This window comes from Micromys minutus (assembly GCF_963924665.1).
Source record: "Micromys minutus genome assembly, chromosome: 3".
In the NCBI taxonomy this organism is placed as follows: Eukaryota; Metazoa; Chordata; class Mammalia; order Rodentia; family Muridae; genus Micromys; species Micromys minutus.
This window is the reverse complement of record NC_137972.1, coordinates 6,270,338-6,292,791: the sequence shown is the minus strand read 5'-3', so window position 1 is coordinate 6,292,791 and position 22,454 is coordinate 6,270,338. Positions and strand designations below refer to the sequence as shown.

The following is a 22,454-nucleotide window of genomic DNA, read 5'->3' as shown; positions in this document are numbered from 1 at the left end:
CCTCCTGCCCCAGGCTTCTGAGTGCGAGAATTCAGGTGTGAGTTACCATCTCCAGCTAAATTAACCATCTTTAAAATGTCCTGCCCCTTTAAAAATCCTCCACATCTCTAACTTTACAGGGACAACAAGACCCAAAGATAAAAATGTTGGTTTTATTCCAAATTACAAAACTGTCATTCATTAAATCTCTTCAATTCTCTATGGGCATGGAATGTATTCCATTGTGATTCTTAGAGGAATTTCACACTCAGAGAAACGTCCTTACTGTGTTTGAACTCATTCAGTTCTTATATTCTCCATGAAGTTTTTTCTTCCCCTTTGGAATGTGGTTCAGGAAAAATGGTGACTTGATGTTTAGCCGGTCCCTCTCGGCCTCCTCTTCCTCATCGTATCTCTCATCCTCATCTCCTTCGCTTTCCACATCGCTGCTCTGAGGACTGGAAGTCTGGGATACTGAAGGAGAAGGTGGTACTGAGGAGGGCCTGGGGTACTTAAAGCCCTCTGTCTGCCAAAGACAAAGGAAGCACACATGTTAAAAAGAGACGTCTCGGTTCTCTCTCTCTCTCTCTCTCTCTCTCTCTCTCTCTCTCTCTCTCTCTCTCTGTTTGCTCTTTGTCTTGGTTTTGGTTTTTTTGTTGAAACAGGGTCTCTCTATATATAGCCCTGGCTGTCCTGAAACTTACAATACTCACAGAGCTCCACCTGCTTTTGCCTACAGCCCTGGCTAATTTAGAGAGAGCAGAAGAAGAAGGAGGAGGAGGAGGGAGGGAGAGAGGGGGAGAGAACAGGTAGATTACAGAGACCAGAGGAGAACATCAGATTCCCTGGGGCTGAAGTAACAGGCGATTACTCCTCTAGGAGTGCTGCAACCGAACTCAGGTCCTCTGAGAGAGCAGCGAGCACTGTTAACTGAGCCACCTGTGACCTGTTTTTCAGGGATGCAGACGGTGCTAATGCTAATTTAATTGTCTCTAGGTAGTCAGTTTTGATTCTTCAGGTGCTCATGAACTTTGATGCTGGTACTTTCACCGTTGTCCTTGATTAAGCACTAAAGTGCATCGAGTGTCATACTGTTTATAATAATTGTATGTAATTGGGTAGTTAATAATATGCAAACTGGGTGGTTTAATATTTGAGCAGTATTCTCATAAATTTGTTCTTGCTGCTTCCCCTCTGGAAAGACAGACAGACAGACAGACAGACAGACAGACAGACAGACAGACAGAAAAAGCAAATGACTTGCTGGAGGCCACAGCATGTACATGGCACAATGAAACTCAGATCCAGATCTGTGACAACCCCCAGGGTCTTCCTTTTGTCTCACTTTTACTGCTCTGTCATCTATCAAATGTTCTGAGAAAGTTCCAGGGCATAGGCCACCACCAGTCACCACCAGAGAGAATCTCCTTGGCTGGGTGTCCTTACTGATCCCTGGGATTGTACCAACTGCATCATTTTACTTCTCGAGGAAATGCCACGTGGTTTCAGTGACACTGCCCCGCTAGTTCAGAGTCATTTGAAAAAGATGACTTGGCAAAACCATGCTGAACGTCAACTGTGTGTCATGAACCACAATGCCACCAAAGGCATAGCTCGGCCCCAGCATCCCTGCTTCATAGAGTGCGTGTGCTCGGAAGGCCATGGTCAACTTCTCTCTCAGTCATTCATGTACAGTATTATCATGTCACACACACACACACACACACACACACACATAATCCTTTCAAGCTCCTGGTACTTTGCCTGAAAACAGAAAAGGAAGTAGAGCATGAATAATCCACCACAAGCCACATGTTAAAGGAGACTGTCATTTTCTCAGTGACCTGAATGGCTCATGACAGTTTCCTCACTGAGGGGCCGGCTGAATGACTCCCATCCTTTTATGGTAAAATACTGATTAATTTCCTTCACTTGTGAATACAAGTGGCACCAGTTGGTCTTAGTGGGTCAGAGGGAGGAGAAGCAAGGAAAAGGAAAAAGGAGGAAGAGGAGGGGAAACCTTGAAGTTGGTGTGTGTGTGAGAGGGAGATGATGTAATACTTTGTATTCATCTGTGAAATCATCATGGCACCTTTAAAAGGAGCTGAACTTGCACTTAGAAGTAAGAGCTGAATACTAATTGAATAAAACATAAGCGGGTGAACAGAGCCAAACCAGGAAGCGAAAGTGTATCTTCAGACAAATGAGGCACCCAGCCCTCCAGCAGTGTTCACATGGTAGACACAGAAGTTGGAATGAGCTGAGGAAGAAGAGGGCTCTCCTTCCTCCTCTGGGACTAATTCTTCTCTGTCTCTTCTGGAAATCAAAGCTAGGCGTTGGCTTGCTTATCCAGTAAAATTGTTTTATTCCAAATGACCCTTGCCTGAGACCCCTGATCAGAACACTGTAAACTTCTTTAATGTAGGATATCCTTTTTGATATTTTTAAATGTCAGCTTGATTGCACGGTTCTCAAGTGTACACGACAATACAGTATTGCAATGTCAAAAGGGCAGGCACACTTAGAATATCTCACGCTGAGGCTGTCCCTGATGGACGCAAGGCTAACACGCATAGTCCCTGGATCTCCTTGTGGATTCCAGCAGGGTCTAACCATGCTGAAGAGAAAAGCCTGAGCATGGCTTCAAGGTGTGTGCCACCTTCTGTTCCATCTTTAAAGGAGCTCTGTGTGAACTTGGGTAGTTTCACTAATAGAGATGTCCAATTGGACGTTAGCAGAGGACTCCTGTGGGCTGTGCTGAATGGGACATAAACACTCACAGGGTCCAACTCCTCCTCTGAGCTTGAATTTTCTCTATTTTACTCTTGCAAAGTGGCCATTCTAAACTGAAGGACTTCCCTAGAGAGAGAGCTACCTCCTGTTAGATCAACCCACTCTGTTGTGGAATAACTCAGGAAGATGAGAGAGTGTGTGCCTCCAAATCAAGGTGGGGAGAGTTGTAATGAAGACGTACTTCTCTGATGGTCTGAATTAGCCATCTGGACACATGTCCCTCGATTCTCTGCTTTGACTCAACACTTACAAAGGCATACTACTGGCCTATTTTGATACTTTGAGATTCAAACTTATTGTTAGAACTGCCAAATAAGAAATGTCATCTTTGTAAAATGCAACAACACAGTAAGTATTTACCGTTGGTGGCGATGTGGGCTCCAAGTGGAATTTGTCTGGAAAAGCCCTGCTCAGTGCCAGGTGTCTGGCATGCTGGTAATACTGTCAAGAGAAAGCCAGTTTTCACATCAAAATCACATTAGCTATGTCAATGACCAAGTTAGGATATAAAGTTCTATGTTCCTAAGCCTGAAAGACCTATCTCAATATTAACCGATATGTAAAATTTACTGTGGGCTATTGTATAATATTTTACCCTATCAGACATTGCATTGACCAATAGCTAACTATGATGACTTGTAGTGAAACTACCCAAGGGAGTGACACTATTAGGAGGTGTGACCTTGTTGGAGTAGGTGTGTCATTGTTGGTGTGAGCTTAAGACCCTCACCCTAGGGGGCTGAAGAGATGGCTCAGATGTTAAGAGCACTGACTGCTTTTACAGAGGTCCTGAGTTCAATTCCCAGCAACCACATGGTGGTTCACAACCATCTGTAATGGGATTCGATGCCCTCTTCTGGTGTGTCTAAAGACAGCTGCAGTGTACTCATATGCATAAAGTAAATGAGTATTTTCTTAAATCAAAAAGCCCCTTACCCTAGTCTTCTACTATCATCCTTCAGATGAAGATGTAGAACTCTCAGGTCTGCCTGCACCAGGCCTACCTGGATGCCGCTATGTTCCTGCCTTGATGATTATGGACTGAATCTATGAACCTGTAAGCCAGCCCCAATTAAATGTCCTTTACAAGAGTTCCCTTGGTCATGGTGTCTGTTCACAGCAGTAAAACCCTAACTAATACACAAGCTATATATATATGAGTTGGGGAATCTATGTTCCACGTTTGAAAGTAAACGAAGAAACTGACCATCTATAATGTTATTGGCTGTCAATATACATGCCCAGAAATACTGCAAAACATTGAGGGACATCAGCTGTGTTGGCCAAGCTGAGCTCTTGATTGAATACAAACGTGACTAGAAACTGCTTTCATCTTTTAACATCTACATACTGGACACTAACCCTGCCCAGACCCAGGTGAGGAACAGAACCTCAGAGGCCCTGGCCCTTCTGTTCTCCATTCAAACGAGGTAGTGACTACTGAGGCCAGAGGAGCAGCAGCACTCTGGGGTGTAGACACTCACCCAGAGTTGATGAAGAGCACAATTGCATTATCTGGGAAACACAAGGACAGCATTTGCTGTTGACCTTTCTTTTTAACTCCACAAAGCATTTCCGAATACCTGTTACGCACCAAGCTAAGCACAGGCCAGGTTTCTGCCACATCCCGATGGAATTAATATCATGAGTATCTAAACCCACGAAGACTTGGACTTATAACCTTGAAAAGTCATGTTCCGTTAAAAAGTACAGGGTCAGAGCCCTGAAGTTTCAGTTTATGGCACCGAGTGGATTTTTATGTGCTGAGATTAGAGGCAAGATTTTCATCCTGCAGGACAATCTCAACAATGCTAATCCTCGCTCCCGAGGAACTTGCTTACTCTGCCCAGGTATCTCCAGTCCAGAAGATCTGAAAGCCTCTCGGTGCGGTTCCTCTGGATGATTCTCTGGCGGCGTGACTGTTTACAAAACCCGTAGAGAAACTGAGTCAGCTGGTTGCAGGAATCATCTGGGGAGCGGAAGCGCCTGTCGACGATGTAAATACCTGAAGAACACACACACATCAAAGCGCAACTTCCACCCCGGAGCCAAGGAACATTGCTCCTCCTCTATGCTTTATTACCTCAGCTTCCAACAAGACCATGACCAGCCTGCTGTCAGTCCCCTGCCTCAGCTACAAAATACCTTCACTTTATAGTTTCCTCTTCTGATGTTTTATTTTCTATAATATTTATGAAATTATTATTTATTTTTATTTCATGTGCATTGGTGCTTTGCCTGCATTTACGTCTGTGCGAAGGTGTCATGTCCCCTGGAACTGGAGTTAGAGACAGTTGTGAGCTGCCCTGTGGGTGCTGGAAGTTAAAACCAGGTCCTCTGGAAGAACAGCCAGTGCTCTTAACCAGTGAGTTTTCTATGATCTTCTAATTATTAAAACCCATCAGCAACCCTCTGCCAACACAACAGATCTTACCTTAAAAAAAAAATAAAAATAAAAATAAATAAGCCAAGCCCTCTGGGTCAGCAATTCTCTATTAATTGTTACTAACTGGAACCACCAGGTGGAATCTAATACCAGTTCCCTCCTCCCAACTCTGGTTTCCACTTTAAACCCCTAAGCTAGCAGTGAGAGTCGCCCCCTGCAGATTCAACAGCCAAGACACCGAGAACAAACCCTGGTCTAACTTTCTTGTTGCTAGGCAACGTGAGCAGATCCACAATGAAACAAGAACCCCCCAAGGTCTTAAATAACTGATTTTTTTTTTTCCTACCTGGACACATGGATCTTTAAAAGAAGTGTTTTGTTTGCAGTGATTCTCAACCTTCCTAATTCTGAGACCCTTTAATATAGTTCCTCATACCATGGTGACCCCAAACATAAAATTATTTCTATTGCTGCTTCATAACTGTAATTTTGCTACTGTTATGAATCATAATATAAATACTCAGGGTATCTGAGATGCAACACCTCTGAAAGGGTTCTTGGACACACAGGTCAAGAACTGCTGCTATAGGTGAACCAATATGCATACTCCAATACTGCGTTATTGCTCCCAGGACTTTAAAAAATACCTATCACTACCATCAAGAAATAAGTTAAAGTTCACTCAAGGTCTACCCTTTTGCAGTTCTTCATGGGAGCAGTACATTCAATAGTAAGAACATTCTTTTCTACCGACCTCTACTTGAATCTACTTTAATTAAACGAGAAATATAAACTCTAGTTTCACTTCAGGACAGCTTTAGAGGAATGCCCTGGGAAGAGCCTGAAGTCACAAGGGAAAGGAAAAAATCTCACCGTATGCAGTTGGGTCAGCCACATGCTCCTGCACAAAACATCCGAAACCGGAGAGGTTGGTGGTCACACTGGGAATGCCCATCACGGTGCATTCAGCTGCCAGAGAACGGACAAAGCGTGAGCTTCAGCCCTGCTCCCAATCCTCATGTGCACGGAGTGGAGAAAGGTCCTGTCCGCCCGGGTGTGATGGGTTTTACTCCTTGCCAGGCATGGCGCTAAGCCTCTTCTACACCCAAGGCACGGACAATCTTCGGAACCACCCCGTGAAGTGTGGCTGGCATCATCCCTCCCTGGTCGGCGAGGAAATTAAAACATGGGGGAGCGGTTGTCACTTGGCCACTTCCCAGAATCCCGGTTCACTGGAGAGCTGGGATTTGAAGCAGGACACCCAGTCCTAGAGCTCTTGCTGGGACCTGCTACTCCCTGCTGTCTGAGCCCAGTTGGCTATTTTCTGGTTTGGTTTTGTTCTGTTCTAAGCTTGTGACTCTCCTTTTCAGCTGTAGCGGGTGGAGCATGTTTTGGATACAGCCAGGTTCTCTGCTAGTGTAAGCTCCTCAACATACACCCTACTACTCTCGTGAGGATGCAGCGAATTCATGATCTAAGTCTTCCCTTAGATTAAACTTGTTTCCCGCAAAAGATCTGCACAGCTATCTTTAAAGATACCCTTCGTTCAAAGGTAGCTACATTTTCATTGTTCATTTGTGTGTGGGGTTGGGAGGGAGAGGGAGAAGGACGGGGGGGGGGGGCGGGGAGAGAGAGAGAGAGAGAGAGAGAGAGAGAACCTGTATGTACACATTTATGTAGATGCTCACACCTGATATAAAATAATTTCCGTAATTATTCTTCAACCTCATCCATTTAGACATGGTCTCCCCATCAAACCCAAAACTTGCTGATATGGTACCTGACCAGCTTGCTCTAGAGAGCCGCTATCTACTTACTCTGAGGGTGGAATTACATGCTTATTGCCATTCTCTCGGGGCATTTGGTGGGTTCTGGGGATCTGAACGCTGGTCCTCAGGCATACATGGCAAACCTTTCAACTCATGAACCATCTCCCTACCCAACATCTACATTTTGAACAAGCAATCTATATTTCTTTGATTATGGAAATAGTTTTGGTTCTTGAGAGGAGATGGGTATAAACGTTGTAGCTGTTGCATGTTGTGAGTTGTGTTGTGCAGCTTAGATCACAACTCTTTCTCCTCTGCTTGTGAGTCTTTCCTCCGGTTCAGCTCCTTGGCTACACGGCAGTGTTTCTTACCTTTACGGGCGGGGAGTGGCGGAAGGTGTGTGAATGGGGATTAATGACTTATTTTAAATCTACCAAAAATTTTGGAACTCCTGAGAGTATTTCATGTATCTATACATTCATCTTTGCCTAAAATACCCTGAGATTTTTTTTAAAAAATATATTTGTTCTCATTAAATATATTACTAATACATTTTTGTAGTAAAAATCTGGGAACCATGAAAGCTCAATGTATAAACCTTGAACAAATTTAATAAAGTGGATTTTTTTTGGGGGGGGGGCGCTTTCTTGAAGCATAGGACTGGTGTCTTTTTAGCTTGTTTTAATATAGGTTGATTGCTAAACACCATAGCCACAAGTAACTTGAAGAGGAAAGGGTATATTTCACCTTATATCCATCCTAAAGGGAATAAGGGCAGACACTCAGGAGGCACCTAAAGGCAGGAACTGAAGCAAAGGCCATGGAGAAATACTGCTTACTGGTTTGCTACCCATGGCTGCTTTCACATACAACCCAGGCCCAGCTGCTCAGGCCTCGTACCACCCACAGTGGACTGGATCTTCCCATATTAATCATTAATCAAGAAATTTTCCACAGTCTCGGCTTACAGTCCAATCTTATAAAGGTATTTTTCTCAAGCAAGGTTCCCTTTTTCCAAATAACTAGCTTGTGCCAAGTTGACAAAAACAACGACAACAAAAATTAACCAGCATGGTTGGATTTAGCAAATGCTATCCACGGTTAGAACAGCACTATTTAATATTATAATAAAAATAAATTAGATATTATGTGGTAGGAGAAGGTTAATCATACCACAGGAAAGATTGTTTTGCTTCAAGTATCAGTTTAGAAAAGTTAGAAAAGGACTAACCCTCTTTGTTGCTTCTGTCAAAACCAATATTTCCGCATCCTCAATCATTGCTATGCCCCAGCCCAGCAGATAACCCCCGCCCAAACAAAGGCCATGCATGCCAGAAGACCAGGACCAAACTTCATCAGAGACTCCCTGCTGGAGCAGAGGCCACATCAGCCCTGGCAACTCTAGCTTCCAATTCAAGTGGAGACTCTCTACTGAATCAGAGGCCATGCAGGTCTCCATAACTTTAGTCCTCAACTCAGGCAGACACTCCTTGATTGACAAGAAACCACAGTGGCTACTAAAAGTTCATCCCCCAACTTAGTTGAAGACCCATGTTCAACCACAGGCCCCACGTGCCAGAAAACAAGAGAGGAAACAGAGACTAAAGAACAAAATACCTCACTAACAAAGACAAACACAAAATTGACACCCAGACCTATAATCAACCTAAATTCAGATGTACACAATCAAAAGCAGCCAGTGTAATATGTAACCAACAGAGTCCAGCTGTACTACTACAGAAAACCATGAATATTCCAACACACATGAAACACAAGAAGAAAAAAACCCTTAAAACCAACTTTGTGAAGATGCTAGAGGAGGTCCTTAAAAAAATGAATAAAGCCCTTAAAGGAATCAAGGAAAAGACAAATGAAAAATTAAAGAAAGTGAGTAAATCCCTTCCTTAAAGAAAGCCAGAAAAGCACAGCTGAAGAAAATAAGTACATTGCTCAAGACATGAAAATAGAAATAGAAGCAATAGAGAAAACACAAACTGAGGGAATTCTGGAAGTGAAACTTTCCAGGAGGTAAACAGGAACTACAAATGCAAACATTACCAACAGAATAGAAGAGGTGGAAAAAAGACTCTCAAGTGAAATAGATATATCAGTCAAAGAAAACATTAAATCTAAAAATTTCCTGACACGAACTGCCCAGGAAATCTGGAACACTACAAAAAGACCAACCCTACAAATAACAGAAAAAGGGAAAAAGATTCTCAGCTCAAAAACCAGAAATTGTTTTCAACAGAACCACAGGAGAAAATTTTCTGGCTAAAGAAAGATATGCCTATAAAGGTACAAGAAGTTTACAGAACACCAAATAAATTGAACCAGAGAAGAAAGTCCTCTTGACATATAATAATCAAGACATAAAACATATAGAGCAAAGACAGAATGTTAAAAGATGCAAAGGATAAGGGCCAAGTAACATATACCTGTTTGAAGTACACCTGACTTCTCAGTGGAGACACTAAAATCCAGAAGTACTTAGGCAGATGTGCTACAGGCTTTGAGACCACAGATGCCAGACCAGATTATTATACCCAGCAAAATTTTCAATAACCATAGATAGAGAAAACAATATATTCCATGATACAGTCAAATGTATCTACAGAAGACACTACAAAGAAAACTCCAACCCAAGAAGGATAAATACACCCATAGGGGGAAAAACAAGAAATAAATAATTTCACATTGACAAAACCAAAAGGAGGGACACGTACCACCACCACCACCATCACCAAAAACAAAAACAAAATAACAGGAATTAACAATCATTGATCACTGATATCTCTCAATGTCAATGAACACAATTCCCCAATAAAAAAGAAACAGACTAACAGAATGGATGTGAAAATAGGATCCATCCTTCATCTACATAATAGAAACATACCTCAACAACAAAGATAGCTCTCAGAGTAAAGGGCTGAAAAGAGATCTTCTAAGCAAATGTACCTAATGTAAATACAGAGAATATCCAATAAAAATCTGAAAAGAAAAAAAAAAGAAGGAAGCTGGTGCAGCCATTTTAATATCAAACAAAATAGACTTCAACCAAAATTATTCAAAACAGATGGAAAAGTAAAGACACTTTATTCATCAAAAAGAAGAACCACAAAGATGACATTTCAATTCTTAACATCTATGCCATAAATGCAAGGCCACCTATGTTTATAAAAGAAACATTATTACAGCTTAAATCATACATCGGCCCTCACACATTGATAATGGGAGATTTTAATATCTAACTCTCATCAATGGACAGTTCAAGCAGACGAAAACTAAACAGAGAAATACTGGAGCTAACATATTATAAGCCGAATGGACCTAATAGATATCTACAAAAAATTCCATGCAAATATAAAAGAATATACCTTTTTCTCAACATCTCACAGAACTTTCTCTAAAATTGACTATGTATTTTGTCACAAATCAAGTCTCAACAAGCACAAGAAAACTGTGCCATAACCTGTTGTATCTTATTAGACCACCACAGATTAAAGTTGGACTTCAACAATAACAGAAAGCCTGCAAACTTATGGAAACTGAACAACTCTCTACTGAGTGATTACTAGGTCAGGACAAGAATAAGAAAGACTTCCTATACTTCAATGAAAGTGAATGAACAACAGACCCAAAAATTGGACACAATAAAATGGTGTTAAGGGAGACTTTATAGTACAGACATAAAACCATTAAAGAGATCTCATACTAACAACTTAAGAGCACACCTGAAAGCTCTAGAATAATAGAATACAAGTCAATTGCAAAAAATAATTAAACTAGAATCAATGAAACAGAAATGAGAGAATACAAAGAATCAATAAAGCAAAGAACTGGTTCTTTGAGAAGATTAACAGGATAGCCACACACAGAATAAAATATTGTGGAGTGACCCTAACCAAGCAAATTAAAGGCTTTGCGTGACAAAAAAACTTCAAGTCTTTGAAGAAAGAAATTAAAGAAGATAATGGAAGATGGAAAGATCTCCCATGCTCATGGATTGGTAAGATTAACAGAAAATGAACAAACAAACAAAAACACCCATCCTACTAAAAGCAATCTACCAATGGAACATGATCCCCATCAAAATTCCAACACCATTCTATACAGACCTTAGAAGGACAATAATCAATTTCATATGGAAAAACAACAACAACAAAAAAGGATAGTTAAAAGAATCCTGAGCAATAAAAGAACTTAGAGGTATCACCATCCCTGATTTCAAACTGTCCTATCAGAGCTGTAGTAATAAAAAAAATCATATAATATTGGCATAAGAACAAACACACTGATTAATGGGATTGAACTGATGTCCCAGATGTAAATCCACACATCTATGAACAACTGAGTTTTAATAAGGCCAGAAATAGACAATGAAAAAATACTTTCAACAAATGGTGCTTGTCTAACTAGATATGAAAATGTAGAAGAATGCAAACAGATCATACTTTTCACTCTGCACAAAACTCAATTCCAGGTGGGTCTAAGACTTCAACATAAAACCAGACATACTGAACCTGATAGGAAAGGAAGTATGCCCCAAACACATTTGCACAGGAGATGACTTCCTGAACAGAATGTGATATAGCACAGACACTAACATCGACAATTAATAAATGGAAACTTGTGAAACTAAAAAGTCTTTTATCAGGCAAAAGATATTGTCAATAGGACAAAATGGAAAATATTTTCACCTTTCCCACATCTGATAAATAGCTAATATTTATAATACACAAAGAACTCAGGAAACTAGACATCAACAAATAATCCAATTAAAAATGGGGTACAGATCTAAACAGAATTCTCAACAGAGGAATCTCAAATGGCTGAGAAACAAAGAAATGTTCAGCATCCTTAGTCATCAAGAAAGAGCAAATTGAAACTGCTTTGAGATTCCATCTTACACCTGTCAGAATAGCTAAGATAAAAATCACAAGTGACAGATCCTGCTGTCAAGGATGTAGAGTCAGAAGAACACTCCTCCATCTCAGGTAGGACTGAAAACTTATATAGTCACTATAGAGATCATTATGGCTGTTCCTCAGAAAATTGGGTATTGACCTACCTTAAGACCACTAAAGAATAATCATGCTGAAATCCACAGACCCAGAGAGGCCAAGTAACATGGGAGGCTCTAGCAGGAATGCATGCATCTCCCTGGGAAGTTGAAATGTAATGGATTATGTGAATGGACTGGGGGCATCTGGAGATGGGGACCTGAAGGATCAGGTTGAGGAAGGGAATGATGGAGGGAGAGGAAAGGAAGAGATGACTGGAATTCAGGGAGCCATGGGTTGCATTTGGGAGCATTGTGAGTATCTAGTACAATAGAAACTTCCTGGAACCTATGAAAGTGACACTAGTGAGGGCTTCTAGTTATAGGGGATATGGAGCCTGAACTGGCCATCTTCTGTAAGCAAGCAGGAATCCAGTAGTGGGACTAGGACACAAAACTTTGACCCACAACCTGTCTTGCCTGCAAGATGTGCTGGAGCGATGGTGACTCAGAGTTTGTAGGAATGAACAGTCAGTAACAGGTCCACACTATGAGAGGAAACCCATGCATCACCCTGCCTAGATAGCTAGAATCAGGGAGCTGGATGGCCCAGAGACCTCGGGAGAAACCAAACACAACTGTCCAAAAGTAATTAAGTAAAATAAAATGACAATTAAACGATTCCTTATGCTATTCTACTATACTCATAGAATCAATGTCTAAGTCAACTGTCATTGAAGACACTTCTTCCAATAGCTGATTTGAAGAGACACAGAGCTCAGGGAACCCCCAAAGAAGAGGGGAAGGAAGTATTGTAAGAACCAGAAACACTGAGGATGCAAGGAGAACACAGCCCACAGAATCAATTAAGCAGGGCTCATAGAAGCTCATAGAGACTGGAGCAGCATTCACGGAGTCTGTATAAGTCTAACCTGGGACCTCGGCATACATGTTGTGGTTATTTATCTTGGAGTTTTTGTAGGACTTTTAACAGTGGGAGTAGAGGCTGTCTCTGATTCTTTTGCCTACTCTCAGGACTCTTTTCCTTCTATTGATTTGCTATGTCCAGCCTTTGATGAGGGTTTGTGCTTAGTCTTATTGTATCTTGTTATGGCTGATATCCTTAGGAGGTTCGCCCCCCCCCCATTTTAAAGTGAAATGGAGAAGCAGTGGATTTGGGAAAAGCAGAGATGGGGAGAACTGGAATTAGTAGAGGGCAGGGAGACTTAGGCCAGGATGTATTGTATGAGAGAAGAAAAGGAAAAAGAAAAGAAAATGTGGAAGTAATACCAAATTTTAGAACTACAGGGGAGAAAGAAAAAAAAAAACTAGGTAAATGCATTTTTATGTCAACTTTCAAGAAGTAGTCATATTTACTCTGTTGACGTTTTGATAATTTCCTACTGCTGACAGATTACCCAAGTGGAAGTCAGAAATTCTGGGTGCAAAATCACACAGAAGAGAAAATCCTAATGAAGAGAAGAAAAGGGAAAATTCCAAAGCAAACTTTCTATAGTTGGCTTATTCCAGTACAACAGGATCCTTGTGTTGTAATCTGATGGTAGTCAAACAAGAGATGACAACAGTAATGGCAGCAGAATCTCTCTGCTGCTCATGCTCTGAGGGTTACAATATTCTCTCCTTAGGGAATTTTAGATTCTGTACTTACATTCGGGAATAAAAGTCTAGGCCCGGGGGTGGAGGAGGGGGCTGGAGCAATGTTTCTGAGGTGAAGAGCCCTGGCTGCTCTTTCAGAGGACCTCAGTGTAGTTGCCAGCATCCATCTGGTGGCTCACAACCATCTGTAGCCCCAGTTCCAGAAGATCTGACATGATACTTGATGGCATTTCATGCATTGCTATGAGCATACATACATGCAGACAAAACAACTATACACATGAGAAAGATTTAAATGTATAGGTGTTGTGAAAGTTCTTCTCTTAATAATAGTTTCTCCTTTACCTGCCCTTTGCTCTCCCCTGAGCTGGAGTTAATAATATTATTTAGCATTTTGTTTTAAAATAAGTGCAATTATGCCTAAATTGATACTAAGATACTAAAAGGAAGAGTATCTCTTATTACAAAGATAACACAAGAAAGCAATTACCTTGTTCTTTTCCTCTGGAATACAGGCAAAATATATTTTTTTAAATTTATTGTTTATTTTATGGTGCTGGGGATTGGAGAGAGGTCTTTGTATATAATCAGTACATGGTCCATCACTAAGCTGTGCCTCTAACCCATGTTTCTCTTTTAACGAGATGCTGCAGTACAAGTGCAAACCCATCACTCTTGTTGCTAATGGTAACCACACCACTTAGGGACCAGAAGAGAAAATGACAAAGAGTGGATTGGAGAATTCATGATCTTTATGGAAAAATAAAATCGAGGTGACAGAATTTCTGGATGTAGGATGGTTTTACCCAACACCAGATGCACACTCTCTTAATATTCCTCTTTTTTTGAAAGACAAAGGTATAGAGGGGTTTTCAGAACCATCTTTTGTTTTACAAAATTGATCTAAATGTTTAAAATGTATTTTTCTGAAACAGGTTGTAGAAAACCATATGGTAGGACTTCCAAATTTTGCACTAGCTTTAGATCTGGTTCCTACTTCACATTAGTGAGATCTGTAGGGATAGCCAAATAGTATACAATCCTCATAAAACACCATGTTCCTCTTTGAAACACAGTGAGCCACCAGGCTGTGGGTATCACTTAGGAGGCAGCAAATCCCTCCGTGGTGGACTCACATAGGTGGTATCCCTATTCTTAAGTTAGAATCTGCAAAGCATTAAATTGACCCCTGAAGCAATCCAATCCAAAAACAAAGGTGCCATAAGAATTTACAATCAATTTTAACATCACATATCCACACTTGAAATAGCATGTAAGCAAACAAAAATTCACCCACAGTCTACACATATCACATACCTGGTGTGTAACCCCAGGGTTCATAGTATGATGGAAACACCCCAAGGTGACAACCTCGGACAAACTCTTCATAATCCATGGGTAGTAGGGGACTGGTGGAGGACAGGAATTCTGGGTGTAAAATCACCTAAAAAGAAGAGTTCTGATGAAGAAAATAAAGCAAGAAAAATTCCTCTCCACTCTGCTTATTCCAATACTAAAGGGTCCTGTGTTGTACATTCAGGGATAGAGGGAAAGATGAATTGTAAAGAACAGCTCTGCACTCCTCTTCCCTCCTCTCTGTAGCTCAAACTCTGCTCGGCACACTTAGCATTGCCCTCAGCCCCACATCATGGATCATAGGGTAGAGTTAGCACACACATATTCTGCTTTCACATTAAACTAGACCCCCAAGCCCTCTCCAGCCTTATTCCCCAATGAAAGTTATATTTGCTTCTCCATCTGATGATCTCTGTCTTATTTGTCAGTTTGCTCCCCACTTGACAGGAAAGAGGGGATGGGTCACCCGTAACCCATGCATGAGAAACAAGGCTCAGGGGAGGGAGATTTTGAAACAGTCATATCCAGATTAAACTTGCTGTCCCCTGTCACCTAGAGGCAGTTGCCTCCTACCATACTTTGCTTTTATTCCTCAAGGCTTTCTAGTCTGTGCAACAACCGGAGTGTCCTGTAAAGATGGTATTCATGACTGCTCAGAAAGTCACATGTGACTCAAAAAAAGTCACCCGTGCATGAAGCTCTGTGTGCAGTGGTGTGCGGCTGTTCATGAACCAGTATGTCAAAGCCTAAGTATTTGCTTATGATGTAGAATATCATAACTATACGATAGTCTGAAAAAAATAAATAAAATAAAACACAAAGCAGAGTTATCAGGAGTTACCAACTGCTCTGTAGTGGAGCATAGGCCAAGCAACAAGGGAGTTTAGAAAAGCTACTCTAAATGATTTCTACCCATCCCTGTTAAGTTGTCCTCACTTAGAGTGATGCCCAGACAATCCTAATATAAAGGATAAATCTGGAGGGATAGCAATGTGCCAGCTGAGGTCCGTCAGTTGTGACAAATGTCCCAGTGAGGGTGTGACGGAGAGGAGGTGGTGCCTGGTTGGTACACCCATAAAATGGCTCTGGAATTAAAGGCTACTAAAGTGTACACATGGGACTAGGAAGTTGGAGGTATGCACAATGGGCTAGCTGCACAAGACTGCAGAACCTACATAGAAACCAGTCAGGGGGAGTGGAGAGGTAGATTAGGGGATAAGAGCACTAATGAATCTACCGGAGGAACTGGGTTCAAGTCCCAGTACCTACATGACAGCTCACAACCATCTGTAGTTCCAGTTTTAGAATACCTGATGACTTTCTACAGCCTCCTTAGGTACCAGGCATACATGTGGTGCACACACATGTGTGCAGGCAAACAGCCATGCACATAAAATAATAATAAAACATCACTCCATACGATTATAAATTGTTATATTAAACACACACACAGCAAGGTGGTTTATCAGGTACAGATACTTATCATTAAGCTTGACGATGTGAGTTTGATCTCCAGAAACCAAAGGTGGCAATAGAGAACTGGCTTCCAAAAATTGTCCTCTGACCTTTGTATGCATGCCATGGCACATTTTCATCCTCTACCCCACTCGCAAAATAAATTAAATGAATAGATATAATTTCAAAATAAAATGCATAAAAGAAAGCAAGATGACATTTTAAAATGTAACACATATCAGATTTCTTTCCTAAAGTAAGTTTTAGAATACATTTTGATCATTAAAACTTAGGTAATTTTTTTGTGTGTGTCTACTGATAGCATTGTGCAATTAAAATGAATGTTAAGATTAAAACTCAGAGTTATCCAATATCTAAGAGTTTTCTAATTACCTAAAACAAGAAACAAAATTCATTTTCTTTAGAAGCTTTTAATGTTTTTTTTCCTGGAAGATGATAAGACAATGAAGAGCTTGTAATAAACTCCCTCCAAAGTACGTGCCATGTGATTCTTTTGTTAGGATGTGTGTGTGTGTGTGTGGACCATGTGTTCTTGTGGGTGCCTGTGTGTGTTGATGTCCCTGCCTTTGTGTATACATGTGTGTGGAGGGCAGAGCTCAACCCTGGGTCTTATTTCTAAAGGGTTCTTTGTGTTTCTTTTTAAGGCAGGGTCCCTCTTTTGCTCATGAATTACCCTGGGCTGACTTGCCAGTAAGCTCTGGAGATTCCCTGGATTCCCCTGAGCTCTGGATTACAAGTGCATACCAGCCCACTATTAACTGCAGCGCTGGGGCTGACCTCAGCAAGCACTTGCCCAACTGAGCCTCTGTTTCTCCCTATCCCGCATGACTTTGAAGCAGCAGCGCATAGCAAACCAATTATTTCTACCTTGACTCTGTCTGCACGATTGTTGAAAAGTCCAATTCGCCTAATGGTGCTGAGGATGGGATCCGTGGAATCATCGATCATATTGTGAGTGGTCACGGGAGGCAAAGACTGTCTCTGCGGGAACAGAGGGAAGGAAGTGTCTGTGATGAAAAGCATCAGTAAGCGTGACTCATTCCTGCAAAAGGCCATTGACATTTCATGCACCCTGTCTGTACTCAGCCTCCGAGATGATGCTGGCTAACATGACTAAGCTTTGTGTGTTTCAGAGGAAGAGAAAGAGTTCCAGAACTTTTTTCGCAGATCATGAACAGAAATTTGTTTCTTCCTTGCGATGACTGTATGAAAGGCTCGGGCATCATGATTACTTCTGGATTTATCTTGAATGCAAAGGCACTTTGGAATCTTCATGCAAGAAGAATGTGATTCATTGGAATTGTCTAGCAAACCACATTATTAACAGAAGACTCCCATGCATGTCTAGGATGCTACATTACGCATTACAATAACAAGTCCATTCTGCTGAGGAGCTCTGGTATTTTTCTCAACTGTATGATGGATTCTGTGCTTTTGGAGGTTGTCACCTTATAATGAACACAGCTTTTCAACTGAGTACATTGGTTCAAAGAAATTCTGTAAAATGGATTCAAGGACAGACAGCATTCATGGATTATGAACTAAGAGTTGGGATTTTAAATATATATTATAAATATATATATATGATATATTATAAATATATTTGTATATGTATATATATACACACACAAGATCTTATAAATTCATTCTTATAGAGTTTCTTTTTCTTTCAATTTCTATCATCCATAGCTTAAGTCACAAAAGAGTTATATATTTTTCTATTTTTCTTTTCAGCTTCAAGATTTTACCACTGTCAAAATTCTTAATGTCCAATGATGACATCTTCAGCTCCTTTGGTTTTCTAGACTGTAGCCATTTTGATAACAAATCACTGTGCTATCTCTCTTAGTACCCAGACTTAGATGCAGTACAATATCTCAGGTGGCATTGTTCGCGCATTCCTACAATGTTAATATCTCTGAATGTTTTGTTCCAAATGGTTCTAGATAGCACTGATGATGCTGTTTGTATATTATTTTTTCAAGTCTGAAGGACATTCTAAAGAGCTTGAGATTCAAGATTAAGTAAAGCAACTAACTCTAAAAAGAGAAGGAGACTTATTTATTTTATAATAAATAAATAAATAAGGAGACAGTGAGTACGCTGTCGCTGTCTTCACACACACCAGGAGAGGGCATCAGATCCCATGACAGATGGTCGTGAGCCACCATGTGGTTTCTGAGAATTGAACTCAGGACCTCTGGAAGAGCAGTCAGTGCTCTTAACCCCTGAGCCATCTCTCCGGTCCCTCTGTATGAGATTTTTTAAAAAGAATCCCTTAGAAACAACTCATGAAAGCATATACAAAAATCATTCAATTGGATTGTTTTTTTCTTGGTGGGTAAACTGGCTCAGTGGCTAAAGGTTCTTGCTGCCAAACTGATTTAAGTTCCATCTCTGGGACCCACACAGTGAAAGAGAGAATATAAGTCCTTCAACTTGTGCTCTGGTTCCCAGATGTCATGTTCCACAACCACAAATGCAAATTAGAATGAAAAGAGAATATCTTTTTCAACTCTCAGATTTGGAATTTCCTGATTTAGCACACTTCTTTACATGAATGAAGGCAACATTGCCTAGGCCGATTTTATTGATCATGGGGGATGATGAGAACTTCAGATTTGTCTTACCTGAGTTGAAAAAATGGCTCTTTTCATAATGGTTAAGTCATCTCGATCCAAAATACTATTCATGTCGGGAATTTCTCCTCTGTGATGAAAACAGCATTAAGAATAAAAATGGCTGGAACTAGTTAAGTGCTTTCTAATTGTCAGGCATACATAGTCCATTATTATTTACTAAGGTGTTAGCATAGATTTGCTATATAAATATTTATCATGCCTTTACCAAATGAAGTCAGTATTTATTTGAACTCAAAAGCCTACTCGGTTTTAAACTAACATATTAATGAGTTTGCCACTGAATAAAAATCTGTGTGCACATGCACACATGGTCTCCTGTGCATAGGCTATTGTGACAATACTGATATTGTCAAATAAGAGATACCATGGCTAGTAGTATTCATATAAATTTCATTATATTCAAAATAAAATGCATGAAGGTGTCCAAACTGTGGCCTGTGAATGGTGAAGCCTGAAATGTCAATGTGTAGACTGTTGTACACACAGTGGTTCTCAACCTCCCTGATGCTTTAATATAGTTCCTCACTCTGTGGTTTCCCCCAACCATAAATTATTTTCATTACTGTGTCATAACTGTGATTTTGTTACTGTTATGAATCATAATGTAAATATCTGACATGCAGGATATCTGAAGTGCAACCCCTGTGAGAGGGTCACTCAACTCCCAAAGGGTTCGGGCTTTGCAGGTTAAAAAGGAAAGGCCATCCAAAGACTGCACCACCTAGGGATCAATCACATCTGCAGACACCAAACCTAGACACTATTGCTGATGCCAAGAAGTGCTTACTGACAGGAGCCAGGTATTGCTGTCCCCGAGAGGCTCTGCCAAAGCCTGACCAATACAGATGCAGATGTACGCAGCCAAACATTGGACTGAGTGCAGGGACCCCAGTGGAGAAGTTAGGGTAAAGACTGTGGGAACTGAAAGGGTTTGCAACCCCTTAGGAAGAGCAACAATATCAACCAAAAGTCCCAGGGACTAAACCACCAACCAAAGAGTACACATAGAGGGACCCATGGCTCCAGCTGGATATGTACCAGAGGGTGGCCTTGTTGGACATCAATGGGAGAGGAGGCCCTTGATCCTTTGGAAGCTCAATGACTCAGGGTAGGGGAATGCTAGGGTGCTGAAGCAGAAGAAGTAGGTGGGCAGGTGGGGGAGTACCCTCATAGAGGCAGGGGATAAGGGATAGGGGATCATGGAGGGTAAACTGGGAAGGGAAATAACATTTGAAATGTGAATAAATAAAATAACCATTTAAAAAGAATGGCTGTTAAGCACTTACCTTAATAACCCATCGTAGAGTTTTTTTCCAAACTTTTCCTTCATACAATGTACAGTGTCCCTGTTTGACATAGAAAGATTTCTAATTCAAATGGGATCATAATGTTTCATATTCATCTGTGAGTGTTTAAATGAGAATGGCCTACATAAGTTCATATGTTTGAAAGTTTGGTGCCCAGTTGGTGGAACTGTTTGTGAAGGACTGGGAGGCGTGGCCTTGTTACAGGAGGCGAGTCACTGTAGGTGGGCTCTGAGGTGTCAAAATGCCCATGCAATTCCTAGTTAGCCCTCTTTGCCTCATGCTTGTGGATCAAGATGTAAGCTAATGATGTTCCAGTACTATGCCTGACTGCTGCCATGCTCCCCCACAATGATGGGCAGGGGCTCTAACCCTCTGCTACCATAAATGTGTAATTAAATTCTTCCTTTATAAGTCACCTAGGTCACGATGTTTTGTCACAGCCAGACAAAGGTGACTAAAAGATCATCGGCTGTGAAGGTGATGTTTTCTCATTAACATTCCTTGAAGTCATAAGTCTTTTAAAACAGTCTCTCCTAGTATTCCCTGCTGCCCAGTTTAGCTTGCTTGGAAAATATCCAGGACTAGGGCTTGGACAAAACACTTGATAGCCCAGAGAGCTGGAATTCTTTTTTGTTTGAAGTAACTGGAGATGGTTGAGAGTAGAAATGGTCAGTGAACGGAGGTATAGACAGACATAGGGAAATATTTGCTGTGTGATCTGGGCTGAGGTAGAGGGGGTCATTACACTCATCTCCTTACTTTGGTATACACTTAAAACCCACGTATAAATACTTGCTCATTCTGTGATTGTTTGTCAGAAAGTTTTCCTAGTAATGTGGAGAACAACACTATGTTTATACTGTAGTCATCAAGGAAGAAGTGAAGTTCAGGGCCACAGCTCAGAGGTCACACATTTAGGCAAAACTCCCTTCACGTGTGGCCTGAGGAGGTTGACAAATGTGAGATTACCACAGCTGTTTCCGCACGGCCTGGCCCTTCAGGGTTTCCACGTTGAAATTGTTTGTCTTGGCAGGCATGATGAAAAACACTACCACAGTGACGTTACTCCTATGCATCTGAGGAGGGTTAGAAAACAAAGCAGCGTCACCTACCAAAGATCAAAAAACATTGGCACGTGGACCTCAAACCTGGAAAACTGTCTTCACGTGTCGGGGGAGAGAGAGAATGCGTGGTGACTCACAACCATCTGGAATGGGATCCGATGACCTCTCTGGTCCTGCCAGCTCTCTATGTAGGCAGAGCACTCACATGCATAAAATAAATCTTTTTTTAAAAGTTCAGATTCAAACTGTAATGAGGATTTATTTCTGATTCATCTTCCTCTAACTCTAATTTACTCATATTGAACATATTTCTGTTCCATGTCTAGATGATCCATGTGATGTATTTTGGCTTTTAAACTTCAAGTTAAGGGACCATCACATGCTTCAGATGTAAAAGATACTGTGTATGTTTCAGTTTGGGGTCATTATTAATAAATCCATCAATACAGTAATTAAATGTTCACGTGAGCACACACCTAAGGTCAGAAGAAGGCATTGGAGTTATGAGCCCCCGTGTGGGAGCTAGGAACCCAGCTCTGAATGAGAAGCATGTGCACTCAACCCGGAGCCATCTTCCCAGCTATCAGGACACTGTATCATCACTTATTTATTTATTTATTCCCTTCCTTCCTTCCTTCCTTCCTTCCTTCTTTCCTTCCTTCCTTACTTCCTCCTTCCCTTCCTTCCTTTCTTTCTGCTTTCTTTCCTTTCTTTCTTTCTTTCCTTTCTTTCTTTCTTTCTTTCTTTCTTTCTTTCTTTCTTTCTTTCTTTCCTGACAGGCTTTCTCTGTGTAGCCCTGGCTGTCCTAGACCTCACCCTATAGACTAGACTGGCCTTGAACTTAGAGATACAGCTGCCTCCGCTTCCCCGGTGCTAGGATTAAATGTGTGCACCACCATCGTTTATATTTGGCCTCTAATACATGGTTCATAGCTTGCTTGACTTTGCTGTATCTGCCTTTCAACAATCTCCCACTAAGGACAAGGACTGTTAAAATAACTTTCTAACATACAGCATGCATAGTATGAAATTCTGGTTAAGACAAGTACTTTAAGGCACAGAC

General features: G+C 41.0%; 1 protein-coding gene across 1 annotated transcript in view; it reads right to left on the bottom strand.

The window, feature by feature from the left end:
• Positions 1-280: 280 nt before the first annotated feature.
• GYS2 (glycogen synthase 2) overlaps positions 281-22,454 on the bottom strand; it is a gene marked incomplete at both ends in the record, with an annotated part of 42,608 nt that continues 20,434 nt past the window's right edge. Inside the window, 9 exons of the mRNA XM_080913821.1 lie at positions 281-505; positions 3,133-3,213; positions 4,614-4,777; positions 6,032-6,127; positions 14,864-14,990; positions 17,246-17,359; positions 19,009-19,087; positions 20,307-20,366; positions 21,297-21,403. Of these exons, the coding sequence (XP_080769947.1) occupies positions 281-505; positions 3,133-3,213; positions 4,614-4,777; positions 6,032-6,127; positions 14,864-14,990; positions 17,246-17,359; positions 19,009-19,087; positions 20,307-20,366; positions 21,297-21,403 (1,053 nt within the window). The remainder of the gene's footprint in view (positions 506-3,132; positions 3,214-4,613; positions 4,778-6,031; positions 6,128-14,863; positions 14,991-17,245; positions 17,360-19,008; positions 19,088-20,306; positions 20,367-21,296; positions 21,404-22,454) is intronic.